Raw genomic sequence first — 18,300 nt, 5'->3', positions numbered from 1 at the left:
GTAATAGTAATTCACAAGATATAGGTATGCAATAGCTTCTGAGATAGAAGAGAGTTTTTGAAGGGTTTTAGGAACATGGGCCCTCGTGGAGCAAGTACCGTTTCCTATCTGCAATCTGCAATAATAACTCACAATTTCTGTACCTGTGATAACGTCTTAGACAGAAGAGAGTCTTCAGTAGGGATGTGAATCGTTTTAGGACGATTAAAATTATCGTCCAATAAATATCGTCTTAAACCGTTATGGAACACAATACAATAGAGATTCTAACGATTTATCGTTATAAATCGTTAGAATCGTGAGCCGGCACACTAAAACCCCCTAAAACCCACCCCCGACCCTTTAAATTAAATCCCCCACCCTCCCGAACCCCCCCCCCAATGACTTAAATAACCTGCGGGTCCAGCGGCGGTCCGGAACGGCAGCGGTCCGGAACGGGCTCCTGCTACTGAATCTTGTTGTCTTCAGCCGGCGCCATTTTCCAAAATGGCGCCGAAAAATGGCGGCGGCCATAGACGAACACGATTGGACGGCAGGAGGTCCTTCCGGCCCCCCGCTGGACTTTTGGCAAGTCTTGTGGGGGTCAGGAGGCCCCCCCCCAAGCTGGCCAAAAGTTCCTGGAGGTCCAGCGGGGGTCAGGGAGCGATTTCCCGCCGCGAATCGTTTTCGTACGGAAAATGGCGCCGGCAGGAGATCGACTGCAGGAGGTCGTTCAGCGAGGGTTCCGGCGCCTCGCTGAACGACCTCCTGCAGTCGATCTCCTGCCGGCGCCATTTTCCGTACGAAAACGATTCGCGGCGGGAAATCGCTCCCTGACCCCCGCTGGACCTCCAGGAACTTTTGGCCAGCTGGGGGGGGGCCTCCTGACCCCCACAAGACTTGCCAAAAGTCCAGCGGGGGTCCGGAAGGACCTCCTGCCGTCCAATCGTGTTCGTCTATGGCCGCCGCCATTTTTCGGCGCCATTTTGGAAAATGGCGCCGGCTGAAGACAACAAGATTCAGTAGCAGGAGCCCGTTCTGGACCGCTGCCGTTCCGGACCGCCGCTGGACCCGCAGGTTATTTAAGTCATTTGGGGGGGGGGGGTTTGGGAGGGTGGGGGATTTAATTTAAAGGGTCGGGGGTGGGTTTTAGGGGGTTTTAATGTGCCGGTTTTGCGATTTTACATTTTTTTGATTTTTCACGATTTTTCACGATATTTTACCCCCCCAAACGGCAACAATACGATTCCCTCCCCCTCCCAGCCGAAATCGATCGTTAAGACGATCGAGGACATGATTCACATCCCTAGTCTTCAGAGATTAGGAACATAGGCCCTCATGGAGCGAGTACCGGTTCCTATCTGTAATAGAACTCACAGTGTTCACGTCTGAGATCGCTTCCAGGCAGTAAGGAGTCTTCTGAGCATTCAGGGACGTAGGCCCTTGAGGAGCGAGTACCGGATCCCATCTTAGCAATCTGAAATCAAGAAGAGAGAGTGGGGCCCCCTAGGAGCAGGTACCCCTAGGTAAGTTTGTGGAGGCAGAGCAGCAGAGAGAAAATTTCCTCCTTGATAACTCGAGTCATAGTTACAAGCAAAGACCTTTTAAGTTGGAAGCAGATGATGTCACTATGGGGGGATGCCTCCGAGGTTCGCGCCCTTGCCAGTACAAACTCTGGAGCGCTCGCGTGCCCTTATGTCATCAGGAACATGGTAGATCCGCAGCGTCAGGCCAACCCGGGGATTCCAGGGAGAAGCGGCAAGGAGAAGCCATGGCAGCATCTGTCCGTCAGACCCGAAGGGAGTCGCTACCAAGGTAGAGAGGGTGGAGAGAGGGCGAGAACAGGCATGAACGCAACAAAACTCTGGTGTTTGTAGCAATTTTGAATACATTACTTTGTTTTTGGAAGACCTGGGGGGAAGGTTTGGCTGCCTCTCTTCCTTCCCATCTAAGGACACGTGAAGCTGCTGTTCCAGCTTGAATTTCACCCATTTGGGATCCTCAAAGAAATATAAAAACCTAGAAGACCAACTAACTGTGAGTAAAATGAACCTTAAAATCATTGAGGACATCCATCCAGAGTCTTCATACCCTAGGGAGAGAGATAATTTAGCTCTCTATGCAGAGATAGTAAATTTATATTTTGGCCAGTTTGGTAGGAGTTTCCTGCCTAGCTAAGGGGTACCCTGCCCACCTGGGGACTCTATTTTTCCAAGCCCTAAATGGTTGAATTTTCCCCAGTTCTGGTGCCAGAGATTCATGCACAGATTGAGGAAAGATATTGTACCAGTAAAAGACTCTGTGGTGCTATGGATTAAATTGTTCTTCCATTCTTCACCAAATTTCAACAGTAAAGACTTTATTTTTGGACACTAACTCAATGGCTCCATTGGCTTTTTATTGGCACACTCAGCATGCATTTTGACATACAGATACCCCTCTCCTAGGAACGAGAACAAAGATAAAAAGGGTCACTCCTAGCATTTGGGGCCTTGGAAGAAATCACTCCCCCCCCCCCCCCCCCCCCCACACACACACACACACACCACCACCACCATTCGACAAAGAATCCAGGCCCTGAAAGTAAGAGACTGTGTTCAGGCTTGCCTGGTAAGGTTCCATCCCCAAAGAGTCAAACAAATTATGACCCAACCATTGCAGGTTAGGCACACTGGACTGGGGTTACAATCAAATTGTCACAGCAAAATCAATAGTAGACAAATCCAATAAGAGAATTTTAAAAGAAACTTGAAGACAGCCAGAGGAAAAGCAGAAACACCCAAAGGTACCAAGAGAGACATGGGGTAGTAGCAGTACTAGTGTAAAAACTAAAAAAAATGCAATGTATAGGGCAAAGCAGAAAGAAAAATGGCATGAATGGGCTGAGACAGGAAGAAGAATGACATCAAAAGCCCAAGGCACTAAAAGAGAAGCAAAGAGATAACAAGAGAAGCATGATGAGCCCAATTCTCCACGAGTGGTGCAGCACAGGTGGTATATCGGATTGCAATTGCAAGACCAATAATTGGCAACTACTATAAGGAAATTTAAAAAGAATCTCAAAGATAGCGAGAGTAGAGGCAGAACCACCCAAAAGAATCTAGAAAGGCTTGAAGCAGCAGCAGTCATGCTAGTGTTTAAAATCACAAGCATGATAGGTACAGAGCAGTGCAGCAAGGAGGGTGGCATCCTAGGCCTTTAGATATACAGTGAGGGCTGTGGCAGGAAAAATAATGACATAGAAAACCCAAAGCGCCAAGAGGGACAAATCAGAACCAGGAGTGGCATAAACACAGCCCAAGGGTCCGAGTGGTGCAGCAAATTTGCAAGTTCTTTAAGGTAAGGGAATTTGGAAAGAACTGTAAAAACAGTGGAAGCAGTGGAGGAACCACCCAAAATACCAAGAGAGGCTTGGAACAGCATCTTCAACAGTAGCGGCAGCAATACTGCTGAATAATGGTAGGTGTAGTCAATGCATCAAGAAGTAAACATAGAAATGATGACAGAAAAGGACCAATAGTCTGCCCAGCAAGCTTCCCATAGTAGTATCTGCTTTGCAGGTTACCCCCAGTTATCATCAGTCAGTGCTGCTTGACGTGCTATGCTTATGGACTGGACTGTAGAAGTAGTCCTGTGTTGGTTTTTTTTTCCTTAATGTCTGTGTATCAGAACCCCAGACTAAAAAAAAAGTCATGACCCTTGTTGGTTGTCCCTGAACCCAAATTTCTCTTTCCCTCCACCCCCACTCCCATCCTTTGAAACAGAGAGTGATATTGTAGTTGCTTCAAAAGCATCAAGGCTTATTTGTTAAAGGTATTAATCCATAACTTCTGTTAAGGACAGTAATTGCTGCTCTTTCAGGTTACTCCCATGCTTATCAGTTTCCCAAACCATAAAAGTTGGGGCCCTCATTGTTTTCTGTCTAAATCCGATTCTCCTTAGCAAGAAGAGTTAGAATGCTTGGATGTGGCCTACACTGACTCTTGCTGGCTGTGTCTATGTAGTATACTATAGTTGTGGAGTACTATTCTATATGGAGTAACTCTTACACTTTGTACAAAGATGTCTCTTACTCAATGTGTATGTGTTCAGACTCCTTTTGCACACACACAGACTGTGAGATAGAGATGATATAGACAAGGCTTAGGCAACTACAATCTATCTCTGAAGCTAATAGTGGCTGTTGATTAGAAGACAAGATTGAAGCACAGAATGTAAGACAGAGAGACAGAGTGGAAGCAAATTCCTCAAGGCATAAAATATAGGAAATTATAAACAGCACAAGACATCACAATCACCAAGGTGTAGAGTGTGAGAAATCATAAACACAGAGGCATCACAATCTCCAAGATATACAGTGAGAGGTAACAAAAACAACAGAGTAGCAACAAAACCCTCAAGTTGTAGAGTGTGGGGAATCACAAATTGCAAAGAGGCATCAGAAACCCCAAAGTATTCTGAGAGGGGCAAAAAGAACCAACAATGCACCAAAAAAGCTTCAAAGACAGCACCAACAGTGGCATGAATAGTACCCCAAGGCAACACAAAGACACAAAGCAATACCTGTTGAGGCAGAGGTTCTGCAAGGCATGAGCAGGCCAGACATTAACAGTGAAAGACTTAGCTAACAAGGCATATAGCCAAGAAACAGGAGGAATGAGAAGATACATTTGTATTATTTCTTTTAATAACATTATTTCTTTTTCTGGACAAAATACCCCAGCAGGACCGGCAGAAGCATTAGGCGAGCTAGGCTTGGGCCTAGTGTGCCGACCATTAGGGGGCACAAATGGCAGCAGCAAAGAGGAGTGGGGATTTGAAGTTCCATGCCTCTTTTTGCCACTGCTCATGAGAGGACGGAGCTGGGGCTGTGACCAGGGCAGAGGAGTGTGTTGGTGCGACTGGGAGGGTGTGAGTGCGACTGGGTGGGGGGGGGGGGGTGGCAGTGCAAGGCAGAAGGTGCCTAGGGTACCTAATCCCCTTACACCGGCCCTGCACTCCAGTGAAACAAGAGAAAAACAGGATGGGAGAATTAGGCCAGATCCTGGAGGTATACAACAAAACAGCAAGCCGGAGGACCAGAAAGAGGTAGAGTAGGAGGGGAAATTTGTAATTTTTTTTCTTTCTTATATTTTGTTTTGTGGACAAAATACACCTGTAAAACCAAGAACAAAGCAGAGTGGGAGAATTAGGTTAGGAAATAAGTGACAGAGGCATTATAACCACCAAAGTGTAGCATCAGGGGCATGGCAGCCAGGAAAAATGGCAGCAAAATCCCAAGCTGTAGCATCAGGAGCATGGTAGCAAGGTAGAGTAGCACAATACTAAGGAAAAGTGTTGGAAGCAGGGCAGTAAATTATAGCAGCATCAAGACCCCCAAGGTATACCATCAATGGCAAGGCAGCAAGGCAAAGTGGTAGAAGTAACACCAAGGTGTAGTGTCAGGAGCAGGGCAGCAAAGCAGAGTGGCAGCAAGAAGTCCAAACTGTGGTATCAGGTAGGGATGTGAATCGTTTTTCAACGATTAAAATTATCGTCCGATACATTTAATATCGTCTTAAATCATTAAAGAACACAATACAATAGAAATTCTAACGATTTATCGTTAAAAATCGTTAAATCGTGTTAGTGCGCACTAACCGGGAGTTACTGCGCACTAACAGAAAATGATACAATTTGACACTTTCCAGGTCAGTAAAGGTCAGTTAGGAATAATTATGTATTCCTATTGGCTGGCTGCCCTCTTATCTATTGATGTTACCAAGGTTCCCACTGAGGTGATGGCTGGGGGGATGGGAAATGGAAATGCACTAAATGGAAATGGAAACTCACTAAGAGTAACAGAAAATGATACAAATTGACACTTTTCAGGTCAGTTAGGAATGAATATGTATTCCTATTGGCTGGCTGCCCTCTTATTTATTGATGTTACCAAGGTTCCCACTGAGGTGATGGTTGGGGGGATGGGAAATGGAAACTGTTGGTAGCTTGACAAAAAAAGTAATGTGTTCAGTCAATGTGACTAGAACTTGTGCCCTATTCCTGATACCGAGAGTGTTGTGATCTTCCTGCATGCACTGCCATATCCCTGATACGGGGAGTGTTGTGATCTTCCTGCAGGCAGTGCCCTATCCCTGATACCAGGGGTGTTGTGATCTTCCTGCAGGCAGTGCCCTATCCCTGATACCTGGATGCAGTGCCCTACCCTGATATCTGGAGTGTTGTGATCTTCCTGCACACAGTGCCCTATCCCTGATACCTGGAGTGTTGTGATCCTCCTGCACACAGTGCCCTATCCCTGATACCAGGGGTGTTGTGATCTTCCTGCACTCAGTGCCCTATCCCTGATACCTGGAGTGTTGTGATCTTCCTGCACACAGTGCCCTAACCCTGATACCTGGAGTGTTGTGATCTTCCTGCACACAGTGCCCTATCCCTGATACCTGGAGTGTTGTGATCTTCCTGCACACAGTGCCCTAACCCTGATACCTGTTGTGTTGTGATCTTCCTGCACATAGTGCCCTATCCCTGATACCGGGATGTGTGCAAGAAGATCACAACACCCCTGCTATCAGGGATAGGGCACTGCATGCAGGAAGATCACAACACTCCCGGTATCAGGGTTAGGGCACTATGTGCAGGAAGATCACAACACTCCTGGTATTAGGGATAGGGCACTGCATGCAGGAAGATCACAACACTCCCGGTATCAGGATTAGGGCACTTTGTGCTGGAAGATCACAACACTCCCAGTATCAGGATATGGCACTGAGTGCAGGAAGATCACAACACCTCTGCTATCAGGGAATAGGGCACTGTGTGCAGGAAGATCACAACACCCCTGGTATCAGGGTTAGGGCACTGTGTGCAGGAAGATCACAACACTCCCATTATCAGGGATATGGCACTGTGTGCAGGAAGATCACAACACTCCAGGTATCAGGGATAGGGCACTGTGTGCAGAAAGATCACAACACCCCTGGTATCAGGGTTAGGGCACTGTGTGCAGGAAGATCACAACACTCCCATTATCAGGGATATGGCACTGCATGCAGGAAGATCACAGCACCCCTGGTATCAGGGTTAGGGCACTGTGTGCAGGAAGATGACAACACTCCTGGTATCAGGGTTAGGGCACTGTATGCAGGAAGATCACAACACCCCTGGTATCAGGGTTAGGGCACTGTGTGCATGAAGATCACAACACTCCCATTATCAGGGATATGGCACTGAGTGCAGGAAGATCACAACACCCCTGCTATCAGGGATAGGGCACTGTGTGCAGGAAGATCACAACACCCCTGGTATCAGGGTTAGGGCACAAGTTCTAGTCACATTGACTGATCACATTACTTTTTTTGTCAAGCTACCAACTGTTTCCATTTCCCATCCCCATATATTGTCAGTGGGAACCTTGGTAACATGAATAAATAAGAGGGCAGCCAATAGGAATACATATTCATTCCTAAACTGACCTTAACTGACCTGAAAAGTGTCAAATTGTATCATTTTCTGTTAGTGCGCACTAACAATGGTTAGTGCGCACTAATCAGAAAAAACAATTTTTTTAACTAAAAAATCTTGCCAAACACAATTTTCTTCTCCTGCCAGACAATTTTGATCGTTAAGACGATAGAGCACACGATTCACACCTCTAGTATCAGGAGTAGGGAAGCAAAGCAAAGTGTCAGCAAGACGTCCAAGGTACTTTCAGGTGTCCTGCCACTTGCATGGAAATCCTAGGCAACCTAACAAAGGCAGATTGATTTTCCATGAACTCTGACACTAACTTAAACAATTAGGGCTAATGATATCCCCTTCCAGGGAGAAGACACTTTAACTGGGCACACTGGTTGGTAAGGAGGAAAGATGATGCTAAGCCACTTTAACCAGTTTGGCAAGACTGCAGACTTGTATTCCCAATATGCCATTGGATATGTGTCCATGTTCTTGATGGGCTGTGGGTAAGAGCATGTCACAGCACTTTCAGCAGGGTTATGCTTCGCTGGGGTGGGATGAGATTATGTCTTAGCAGCTGACTAGCTATGGCCCGTGTAAAGAAAAGTGGTTCTGTGGGGGCAACGTGGATTAGGCATATTTTGATGGGGGAGGAAGTGGTAGCTGGCAGGATACCTCTCATGCTCATCCTATTTTCTGGGGTGGCTGCTCTTTTCTGTGCTACATCCCAACTGCACCTCTGCTTCTAGCACTCCTGTTCATGCACCCTAGCCGCCATTATTTCCTTCATGTAAGTGATATGCTGGACCAGAGGGTGAGACTCCTTATTAACTATCGAGCACAAACTGTGGCATGCATGAAAGTACTGTTTTATTTCAGAACTTTCAGTCTCTCATGCACCTGCTGCTGTAAGGAATCCAAAAGTTGTAACACCTCTGCTTTCATTCCTTCTTGCTCATGGAAGTCCTCTTAACATTTCCTCCAGAATATCTAATATGTGGGTGACCCCACCCAGGGTGGTGCCTCCAGAGCTCAGAGAGACCATGGCATCCTGGAAGGGCTTCAGGATGTATCAGCTGCCTCATCATTACCCAACCATGATGCCCGAGAGACACACCTATCTCCATTTCCAGAGACAGTGATTTTAAGGCCTGTCTGGTGCTCTACTATCTTCTGCAGCATCAGATAGGTAGAATTTTAGCAGGTACAAACATCCTGAATCATCTACTTTTGAAGCATCCCAAATTCTTCCAGCTTCTCATGGAGAACCTGCCCACCCTTCTCACTACAATAATAAAAATGCCCCAGCGGTTTCCTCCACCTTCCTATCAGATCCTTCAGGAGTGAAATCCCATGTTCTTTGGGACTTAACCCCAGGGCATCCCTCACTGCCAGATGAAGAAAATCTGCAAAGCAATGGATCCCGGAGACAGCCTCCATTGTCTACTGGCCTTATCATACGTATATGCACCACTTTCTGTCAGAAAACAAGCCTGCAAGAACAATCCTGCCTCTCCATCTACTTAGATCCTTCTTTTCTGGTTCCACTGAATGATGTGTTTCTTTTGTTTTGAGATAAGGTAGTCTTATTCCACGTAGCAGCCTAGAGCTGACCAATTGCTGGAAAGGGTGGGTCTCTATAGCCTAGAGTTCTGCCCCCTCCTCTGATGCCAATGTCAGTGGGTGCTGTTTCTGTATATGCTGCTTCATATCAGCTTACTTTTTTTGGCATCCCGGATGGCACATGCTAAATCAGAAAGCAAGGATCTAGGTTGCAGGGGAATAGCTTTTTTGAGTGTTACTCATTCTATTTCATATAGTAAGGTGGGGCTTAGGGGTGGACAGGGAAGTCCACTATGGTAGCCTTGTGCCAAATTGGGAAGGGTCTTGGAGGGGGTTAGAGGCAGTCACTAGCATCCTCCCAGATTTAACAATTTATGGGTTTAACATTATGAGGCAGATTAGGGAAATACATATAGGAAACCTCATATAGTATCATATAAAAGATACATATACTTCATCTGGTATAGAAATGTCGGGGCTTCAAATACAAATTGAGAAATAGGGAATTTTTAAATTTGTGTGAATTCCCATTGCTTGACATTTTTCTTATACCCAGTAGAGAGGGACACAGGGATTGAGAGAACCAGTTCCCTGAAGTCCTGAGTCTATATATACTGTATAGTCTTTTGAAAATTGTTACAATAGTATGCTACATTTACATTTTGAAAATTAACATGTATGTTTCCATATGTAATGACAACATCTTTTACTATATTTTCCTACCTATATTTTAGCAATTCATTTTTTAATCAGTTCTACTTTAAAATGTGATATAAATGGTAGAAGACTTTTACACTGCTGTACTTTATGAGTTCCATCATTCTAGGGACTGGTATCGCTGGAATGACTTTGCATATCTAAACAGGGATAATTGGGCTAATGTATATGGAACTGAGGAAGCCAAGTCATTCTAGGCATGGAGATCAGGTCTTAATGTTTCACTACAGAGTATGCTCATTATCACCCACTTTGTTTCTTGTTGATCACCCATGTAGCATCTGTTCAACTTTTAAATAGATAATAGTGATTAATGATGATCATTGGCCTTCCAATATGTCTATTAAGCATGTCCAAACCCCAATTTGCTATGTATCTTATTAGGTATACAGAGGCAGTATACATGCCATAGAAGCATTTCTTTTTTTTAAAGATTTTTGCTTTGAAATTTTAGAATATTTATGTATTTATTTATTTGTGTTAAATATTTTTATTTTTCCTAATCTATTACAAGCCATTCTAACAGGATCACAATGCTAAAACATAAATCTTATACATTTATTTATTTTATATTTAGAAGTTTTTATATACCGATGAATGTTGGGAACATCTCATCGGTTCACATAAAACAAAACTTAGCAACAGGAGCTTTACAGTATAACAGGGAACTAAAGGATAAAAAGGATATAAGGCTAAGCAACAATTTTTAACAATTTACAGATATTTACAGATACAGATACATACAAGTCGAATTAGTACACACCTAAAATACAAGGTTTTGCCTGTTCATCTCTTATACTATATACTCTGTACCTTTGTCTTTGTATTTTGAGGTGTTAACTAATGCCTTCATTTCTTTGAATAAAACTTTGCAGAGCATTAAACAAAAAACTATGGTCCTTTGTAATGTCCATATTAGAATGTTGGAGCTCTAGCATATTAAATTGCACGTGCCTTTTACAATTTTCTTTTGACAGCCTTCCGCATAGATCAGTTTTGTTTTATATGACATTGTAGTGTATAAGATTTTACAACCATTTGTCACTGGAAAATCACAAGCCTATTAGCATGCAACTTTATAAGGCATGACTAAAACCTGCTGTAGGAAACAAATTGCCTTCTAGTAAGCAAGTTGTCTGCTCTGTTTTATATCACATCTTCCTCTAACAAGTACTTTTGCTGTTAAGTTTTATCATCAGACTCACCTACTTCATTATGAGAACTATTGTTTTCGTAACATGATATAGTGCTGATTTTGAACTTTATAAATGCCACCATTTCTATTAACTTGAAATATTACCCATGCAACTTACACTATCCATTATGTCTACTTTGTAAAGTATTTTCTTGTTCTGCAATAATTACATTTCAAGTACTTTTCTGTTTTGCAGTAAAAACTTGTGGATCTAATCTCCAGGGGCCAAGTGGTACCTTCACATCTCCGAACTTTCCATTCCAGTATGACAGCAATGCTCAATGTGTTTGGATCATTACAGCTGAAAATCCTAACAAGGTATGTGGGGAATTGAATCCAGTAAAAATCCAATGGTACTGCTAATGCAGAAAGCCTAGCATCTTTATTTATTGTCCTTGTTATGCTCTGATGTGGGATTGATAGGAAACCCAAAGCCCTTTGGAGAAATATGGCAGTGCTTATAACCAGCACATGGGGCAAGTGTCTTTTCTCTTACATGGAGGATACAGCATGCATTATCTAAAACTAAAATACTGATTCTTTTGAATACTTTATCTGGTATCATTTACAATGTTACTATTAACCCCATGCATGGACATATACCTGAATTAAAGATAAGAATGAATCAAATTCTAAAATTATTCCTACTGAGACAGACTTGATGTCGGCCCATATGACATAGTGAGGGCAAAGGTAGCGTCAGCGCCATTTTGAATATTGGCAATACCGCCCGCATGCAGGAGGTCGCTTCTGGACCCCCGCTGGACTTTTGGCAAGTCTTGTGGGGGTCAGGAGGCCCCCCCAAGCTGGCCAAAAATCCCTGGGGGTCCAGCGGGGATCCGGGAGTGATCTCCTGCACTCGTGACGTCGGGTGCCAGGAACCAAAATGGCGCTGGCGCTACCTTTGCCCTGTCACATGGTAAGGGCAAAGGGCCACCGGCACCATTTCTATTAACGCAGCCATGGCCCGAGAGCGGGAGATCACGCTGGGACCCCACCACTGGACCCCAGGTAATTTAAAACATTTTGGGGGGGTTCAGGAGGATGGGGGATTTGTTTTAAAGGGTCAAGGTGGGTTTTAGGGTTGTTTTGGTGTGCCGGTTTTCCCGCCCTCCCCCTCCCCTGATAAAACGATTTTTTAACCAAAAAAACCATGACGATCAGATTCCCCCCCCCCCCAGCCAAAATCGATCGTTAAGACGATCGATCACACGATTCACATTCCTAAAATTTAGATCTTACTCACAGTTCTCTTTTACAGTTGCATCAATAGGATTTTTCTTAGGAAAAGTCCAGTAGTGAAGAATACAGCATCTCTATACAGATGTTTCTTTTTCAGGCAGGAAGGGTGGCCACAAACTTCCTCCTGTAACAGAGCTCTCTCAGGAGAAAACCCAAAAAAGTCAAAAACATCCAAAAATCTTAATCAGAAGTAGAACCAACACTCAGGCAGGCACTGATCCCCTTCCCACTAGGCTATTGGCCCAGGCTGTGAAACCCTGTACCCAAGCAGGGGAACAACTCAAGAACAACACTGCTACTCTCTCTAACTCTTACCCAAAATGCCACACTTAGAATTGCTGCAGCCTGCTTTCATAGGCAGTGGGGGCCTGGCCATTCCAGCAAACTCAGTAGAGGAGCTGTTTAGAAATGGTGCACCCCTCCTTCCACTACTTTTCCCATCTTAGCTCCCAGGGTTCAAGACTAGGACCTTATAGTGATGATCCCAAAGGGTCGTCACACATGCATCTGCCACCCTTTCTGTAAATAATTATTTCCTTACATTGCTCCTGAGTCTCCCTGTTTTCAGCCTCATTCCGCAGCCTCCTTTCCATTAAAACAGGCCTGCTTCCTATGCGCTTATTCCTTGGATATATGTCAATGTCTCTATCAATTTCCCATTTGCTTCTTTTCCTCCATGGGTATATATGTCTAAATCTTTAAGATTGTCTTCATAGGCTTTATTATGAAGACCCTTGACAATTTAAGTTGCTGTCTTCTGGGCCAACTCTGTTCAGTTTATATCTTCATCAAAACACCAGTTGGGCCATGCACAATCTGCTAACAGATTTCAGGAAGATAAGTCTAAGAGCCAAATTATTGCAGACAGAACAGCTTTATTTCAGATATCATCATTTACTTCACACTTTAACTTTCCAGTTTCTCTCTCTTCTGACTTCAGTATGTACATTAACAGTCAGTTGGAGGCCAGCCTAGTTTCCCAGCACCATATAGCACTTACTTCCCAACTGTTTACTTTTTGCAGATTTAAAAACACTACCAATGGCTGTAGGCAGTCACTTCTGGGTCCAGGTAAGCCCTTTCCTTCTGGGCTCCCCATCTGGTTCTATCTATGTCTTCCTCTGAAAGGCAGTGTCCTCACTTACTTAACAATGGTGCTAATTTTGTAATTAGCCCCCAACTGGATCTCCCAATTGATAACACACCTTTCTCCAGCTGCTTCCTGGATCCTAATTAATTCTCTACTATGGATCTCAAAACTAGGGATGTGAATAGTGCTTCTGACGATTGAAAATATTGTACGATATTTTCAAAATCATCAGAAATCGGGGGCTCCCTGAAACCGATAGGAAAACCCCACTAAATTGTTTGTGGGGGTTCTCTTATTGTTTTTGGGGAGGGCGGGAAAAACGACACACAAAAATAATCCCTAAACCCACCCCAACCCTTTAAAACTAATCCCTTAGCTTCCCCCACCCTCCCGACCCCCCCAAAAAACTATTTACAGGTACTTGGTGGTCCAGTGGGGGTCCCGGGAGCGATCTCCCGCTCCCGGGCCGTCAGCTGCCACTAATCAAAATGGCGCCGATGGCCCTTTGCCCTTACCATGTGACAGGGTATCCGTGCCATTGTCCGGCCCCTGTCACATGGAGGGAGCACTGGATGGCCGGCACCATATTTAAAAATGACGCGGGCCATCCAGTGCTCCTACCATGTGACAGGGGCCAGCCAATGGCACAGATACCCTGTCACATGGTAAGGACAAACGGCCATCGGCACCATTTATATTAGTGGCAGCCGACGGTCCGAGAGAGGGAGATCACTCCCGGGCCCCCACTGGACCACCAGGTACCTGTAAAAGGTTTTTGGATGGTGGGGGAAGCTAAGGGATTAGTTTTAAAAGGTCGGGGTGGGTTTTTTGTTTATCGGCTTGGGCACAGCCGATAAAAAAAAACCCGATCAGGCCAGACAAAAAAAAAAATCACAATGTGAATCAGAACCGATTCTGGTTCCGATTCACATCTCTACTCAAAACTGCATTTCCCAAAAGCCCTGTGCTCCTTGTTCCTTCTAGCTTTATAATCCCCTAGCCAACTTTTGTTTACTTCTCTTTCCCCCTTAATGCAGTGTTCCCCTTGGACCTTCATTTAGAGCTCCTCTTTGCCATATGGAGTCTCTAACTGTTCTGATTTTCCTATGTTAAGCCCCTGCTTTATCACATTTTTGAAGTTGCAGTCTCCAGAATTGTACAAGGTACTAGGAATGTCCATTAGTTTAAAACACATATCCATGACCACACTGTACATATCTGGGGGGGGGGGGGGGGGACATGTAGCAGCCCCGCCAGCTACACATGCTCCCCATGTCAGAATCTCACCCTTTTAACAATTGTTAAACATAGGCTCAATTATACCACCATAAAACAAGGACAGTAAGCTACCCTTTTTCCACCACTGCAGCCCAGTTATCTCTATGCAACAAAACTTTCACTGTCTCTTGTTAGCATGTTGTTAAACAATTCCAACTCAATGTCCAACAAATGTATTCTGTCAGACCTATAAAGTCCCAGACAAGCATCAGAAGCCCAATCATTCTTAAATTGAAAACCCCCTTGTGCCTCAACCCATTCCCCAATCTGCCAATTGACTTTTCTAACCCCACGCTTCCATAGAGGTTGGCCCTGAAACTTCAACCATACTACAATGTCCAGCCACCCAAACCAGGTAGTCAGCATTGTATTCCTTCCTAGCCACTACTACAAATTCCCGACAAGTCCACCTCCTCAAATCTTTGCCCCCAGGTGAATCACCAGGACTTCTGGGGCACGATGTCTCCTCCACATTTCCTTGATGACTGGCAACAGTTGGTTCTATCGTATTCCTCTTTGCTTGAACCATCAGATTCACCATCCATCTGTCGCCAATCCCAGGTTCTCATCATAAGGCCTCATGAATGCCTGTCGATCAGCCCAGTGAACAAACGAATGGCCCACCATACAGACATAACAGTGATCACTGTAACTCTCTGCTCTCTCTGAAAGAAACAAATAAAAACAACAGTTACTGCCCCTCCACCACTGTAAAATCTTTTCCCTATATATGCTTACAGCCTCTTTCTGATATATGAAGTTAATTATCCAAAATGCTAACACCTGATACTCCAAATATGTTCTGCAGACAAACCCGCCTCTATCGTGCTAGTTGCTGCACCAATGCAAAAAGAATGAGCTTTATATAATTCCACATTCCCTTCCATGTGCACAATGATCAACCGCAGGCCACTAGCAAATTGATAACACCAAGAAATGACACCCAACATCCTCTGTACCAGCAAGAGCACTTGAAAACATTATTTGAATTCCCAAGCATAAACATCTGTTCCTTACCACTCTGGTTCACCTTGGATTCCTGCTTCACCACCACCCACACATTTACCCTTAACTACCCCATGCTCTCAAGATGGCTACTAACTCCGCAAACAATTCCTCTTCTATCATTACCCAGAAAAAAGTGAAAACAAAACACCACACAAAACAGTGATACTTCATAAGGAGATCAGCAGACACTTCCCAACTTCCCCGATATGATTAATAATTCTGCATAACAAATCAGTCTCTGCTTGTCCCGTACTAAACCTCTCCCCTTCTTGCAACCTCCAAAAGATGATTCATACCAAAACTCTCCACAACACAAATGTTTTTGGAATAAGGAAAATCCTGACATTATTTATTTATTTATTTATTTTACTTATTTTTTTATACCGACATTCAAACTAGTATATCACATCTGTTTACAAAAAATAATCAGAGTTGCTTACAGTGATATGTTATGATAGACTTAAGATGGATTAGTAGAGATTTCAAGTGAAGGTGAAATCTGTTGATGTTATATACATTCTTATTTGGAGTAATCTAAGGCAGAATGGCAGAAAACGTTAACTCATCATTAAGGTCAAGGGTTAATCAAAACAGCTTTTATCACATGAGATCAACTCTGTTAGTTTAGGTAAGGGTCGGGTAGAGACAGATATAATATTTCGTAACAGGTATGCTCTTTGGGGTAGATTTTCAAACCGCGCGATTTGGCGTACTTTTGCTGGCGCATCAGGCGCAAGCAAAAGTACGCGGGATTTTAGTAGATACGCGCGTAGCCGCTAAAATCCTGGATCGGCGCGCGCAAGGCTATCAATTCCGTATAGCCGGCGCGCGCCGAGCCGCGCAGCCTACCCCCGTTCCCTCCCTTCCCCTACCTAACCCACCCACCCAGCCCTGTCTAAACCCCCCCCCTTACCTTTGTCGGGGGATTTACGCCTCCCAGAGGGAGATGTAAATCCCCGCGCGCCAGCGGGCCGCTAGCGCGCCGGGACGCGACCTGGGGGCGGGTCTGGAGGGCGCGGCAACGCCCCCGGACCGCCCCGGGCTGTAGCCACGCCCCCGGGCCCGCCCCCGGAACGCTCCCGACACGCCCCGAAAACACCGCGCGGTTCGGGCCCGCCCCCGACATGCCCCCGACACGCCCCCCTCAGAAAACCCCGGGACTTACGCGAGTCCCGGCGCTCTGCGCGCGCCGGTAGGCCTATGTAAAATAGGCTCACCGGCGCGCAGGGCCCTGCTCGCCTAAATCCGCCCGGATTTGGGCGGATTTAGGCGAGCAGGGCTCTTAAAATCCGCCCCTTTGTGAGTATGGCAGATGTTGTATGGGAAATGGCAGTTGATGCAAGCCTAGTTAGATTCATACAAATGATTTTTTGGAATAACCATGACTTTAGATTTTTCTTAAATGTTTGTATCAGGCATTCCATCTTTCACTCGGTTGGTAGATGGTTCCATAAGCTGGGTCCCGCCAAAGAAAGGGTGCGTTCCCTGACTGTGTTCAGGTGTGTTAATTTTGGGGAGGGGGTTGGGAGAAGTCCAGTATTTGAAGAACGTAAGCTCCTTTGAGTTATCTGAAAATGTAAGGCAGCATTGAATCAGTCTATATTCTTGTTATAAAGTGTTTTATGGATAAGGGTCAGTGCTTTGTATTGGATTCTGTATAGTATGGGTAACCAGTGTAATTCTTTAAGGATTGGGGTTATATGATCCAATCTTTTACTGTTTGTGAGTATTCTTGCTGCTGCGTTCTGAAGCAGTTGCATTGGTCTTAAAGTGGACGCCAGAAGGCCCAGTAGAATAGCGTTGCAGTAATATAGTTTCGGTAAGAGTATTGCTTGGAGTATGGTACAGTAATCCTGATTGGGCAGGAGGGGTTTGAGTTTTTTTAGTACTTGAAGTTTGTAGTAACCGTCCTTTAATATGGTGTTTATGTATTTTTCGAAGTTTAACTCACTGTCTAGGAAAATTCCTAAGACTATGACATGATGCATACGTTTCCTTTGAGCCAATTTGCTGAAGTGTCTTTAAACTCACATATATGAGTACGTAAAAAACACCATTAGCATTAATTAGGTATATGTGTGCTAGTTATGCTTTTATTTTGCATACTTTACCTTTCTTGCTTAAATGCTGCTTTTATTACACAGAATTTTGCAAATTTAAACATTAAAAACCATGCTAATGCTAGGCACAGTTGTGCAAATCAATATGTTTCACACATAGCTTATCACAAAAAAAATTCAACTACATCTCTGGTGGGCATATTTACATTTTTGTGATAAAGTCTGTGGATAAAGCGCTCACATACTTTATCTTATAAACTCATTTGCATGCTTTTATCCTCACCTTTACTTAAACAGGATAAATGTGGTTTTATATGCACACTCAGGGGATGCTAAGTGCACTTTAATACATTGGCCTCTTTCTTTGAACTGACCCTGCAGTTTCTTAAATGCTGGGAAAAAAAAACAAAACAATGTCAGTGGATTACAAGCTGAGCCATGTTCAGAGAACAGAAGAGTCATGAGGCCTTTATGGACCCAAAACAGAATTGTGAGAAAAGCTGTGGCTACCCTCCCTCCTAAATATAATTAGGTTAAAGTAATAAAAGAATTGAACAGATTTATCTAATGTTAATTTACAGCAGCAATTTATGAACTCCGGGGACATATAAACTGGGCAAGCAGGCTTGAAGCAGAGCACAATATTAAAGAATCCTTCATCTCTTATGCCACCATTAGCAACAACAGTTACACCTTTGGAGGGAAAAAAA

General features: G+C 44.4%; 1 protein-coding gene across 1 annotated transcript in view; it reads left to right on the top strand.

The window, feature by feature from the left end:
* CSMD3 (CUB and Sushi multiple domains 3) overlaps positions 1 to 18,300 on the top strand; it is a 3,551,396-nt gene that overhangs the window by 1,583,869 nt on the left and 1,949,227 nt on the right. The window contains 1 exon segment of the mRNA XM_029591914.1: positions 11,109 to 11,230. Coding sequence (XP_029447774.1) covers positions 11,109 to 11,230 — 122 coding nt within the window.

Source organism: Rhinatrema bivittatum, chromosome 2 (genome assembly GCF_901001135.1).
Source record: "Rhinatrema bivittatum chromosome 2, aRhiBiv1.1, whole genome shotgun sequence".
Taxonomy (NCBI): Eukaryota; Metazoa; Chordata; class Amphibia; order Gymnophiona; family Rhinatrematidae; genus Rhinatrema; species Rhinatrema bivittatum.
Note: the sequence above shows the minus strand (reverse complement) of the source record. Positions and strands in the feature narration are given on the sequence as shown.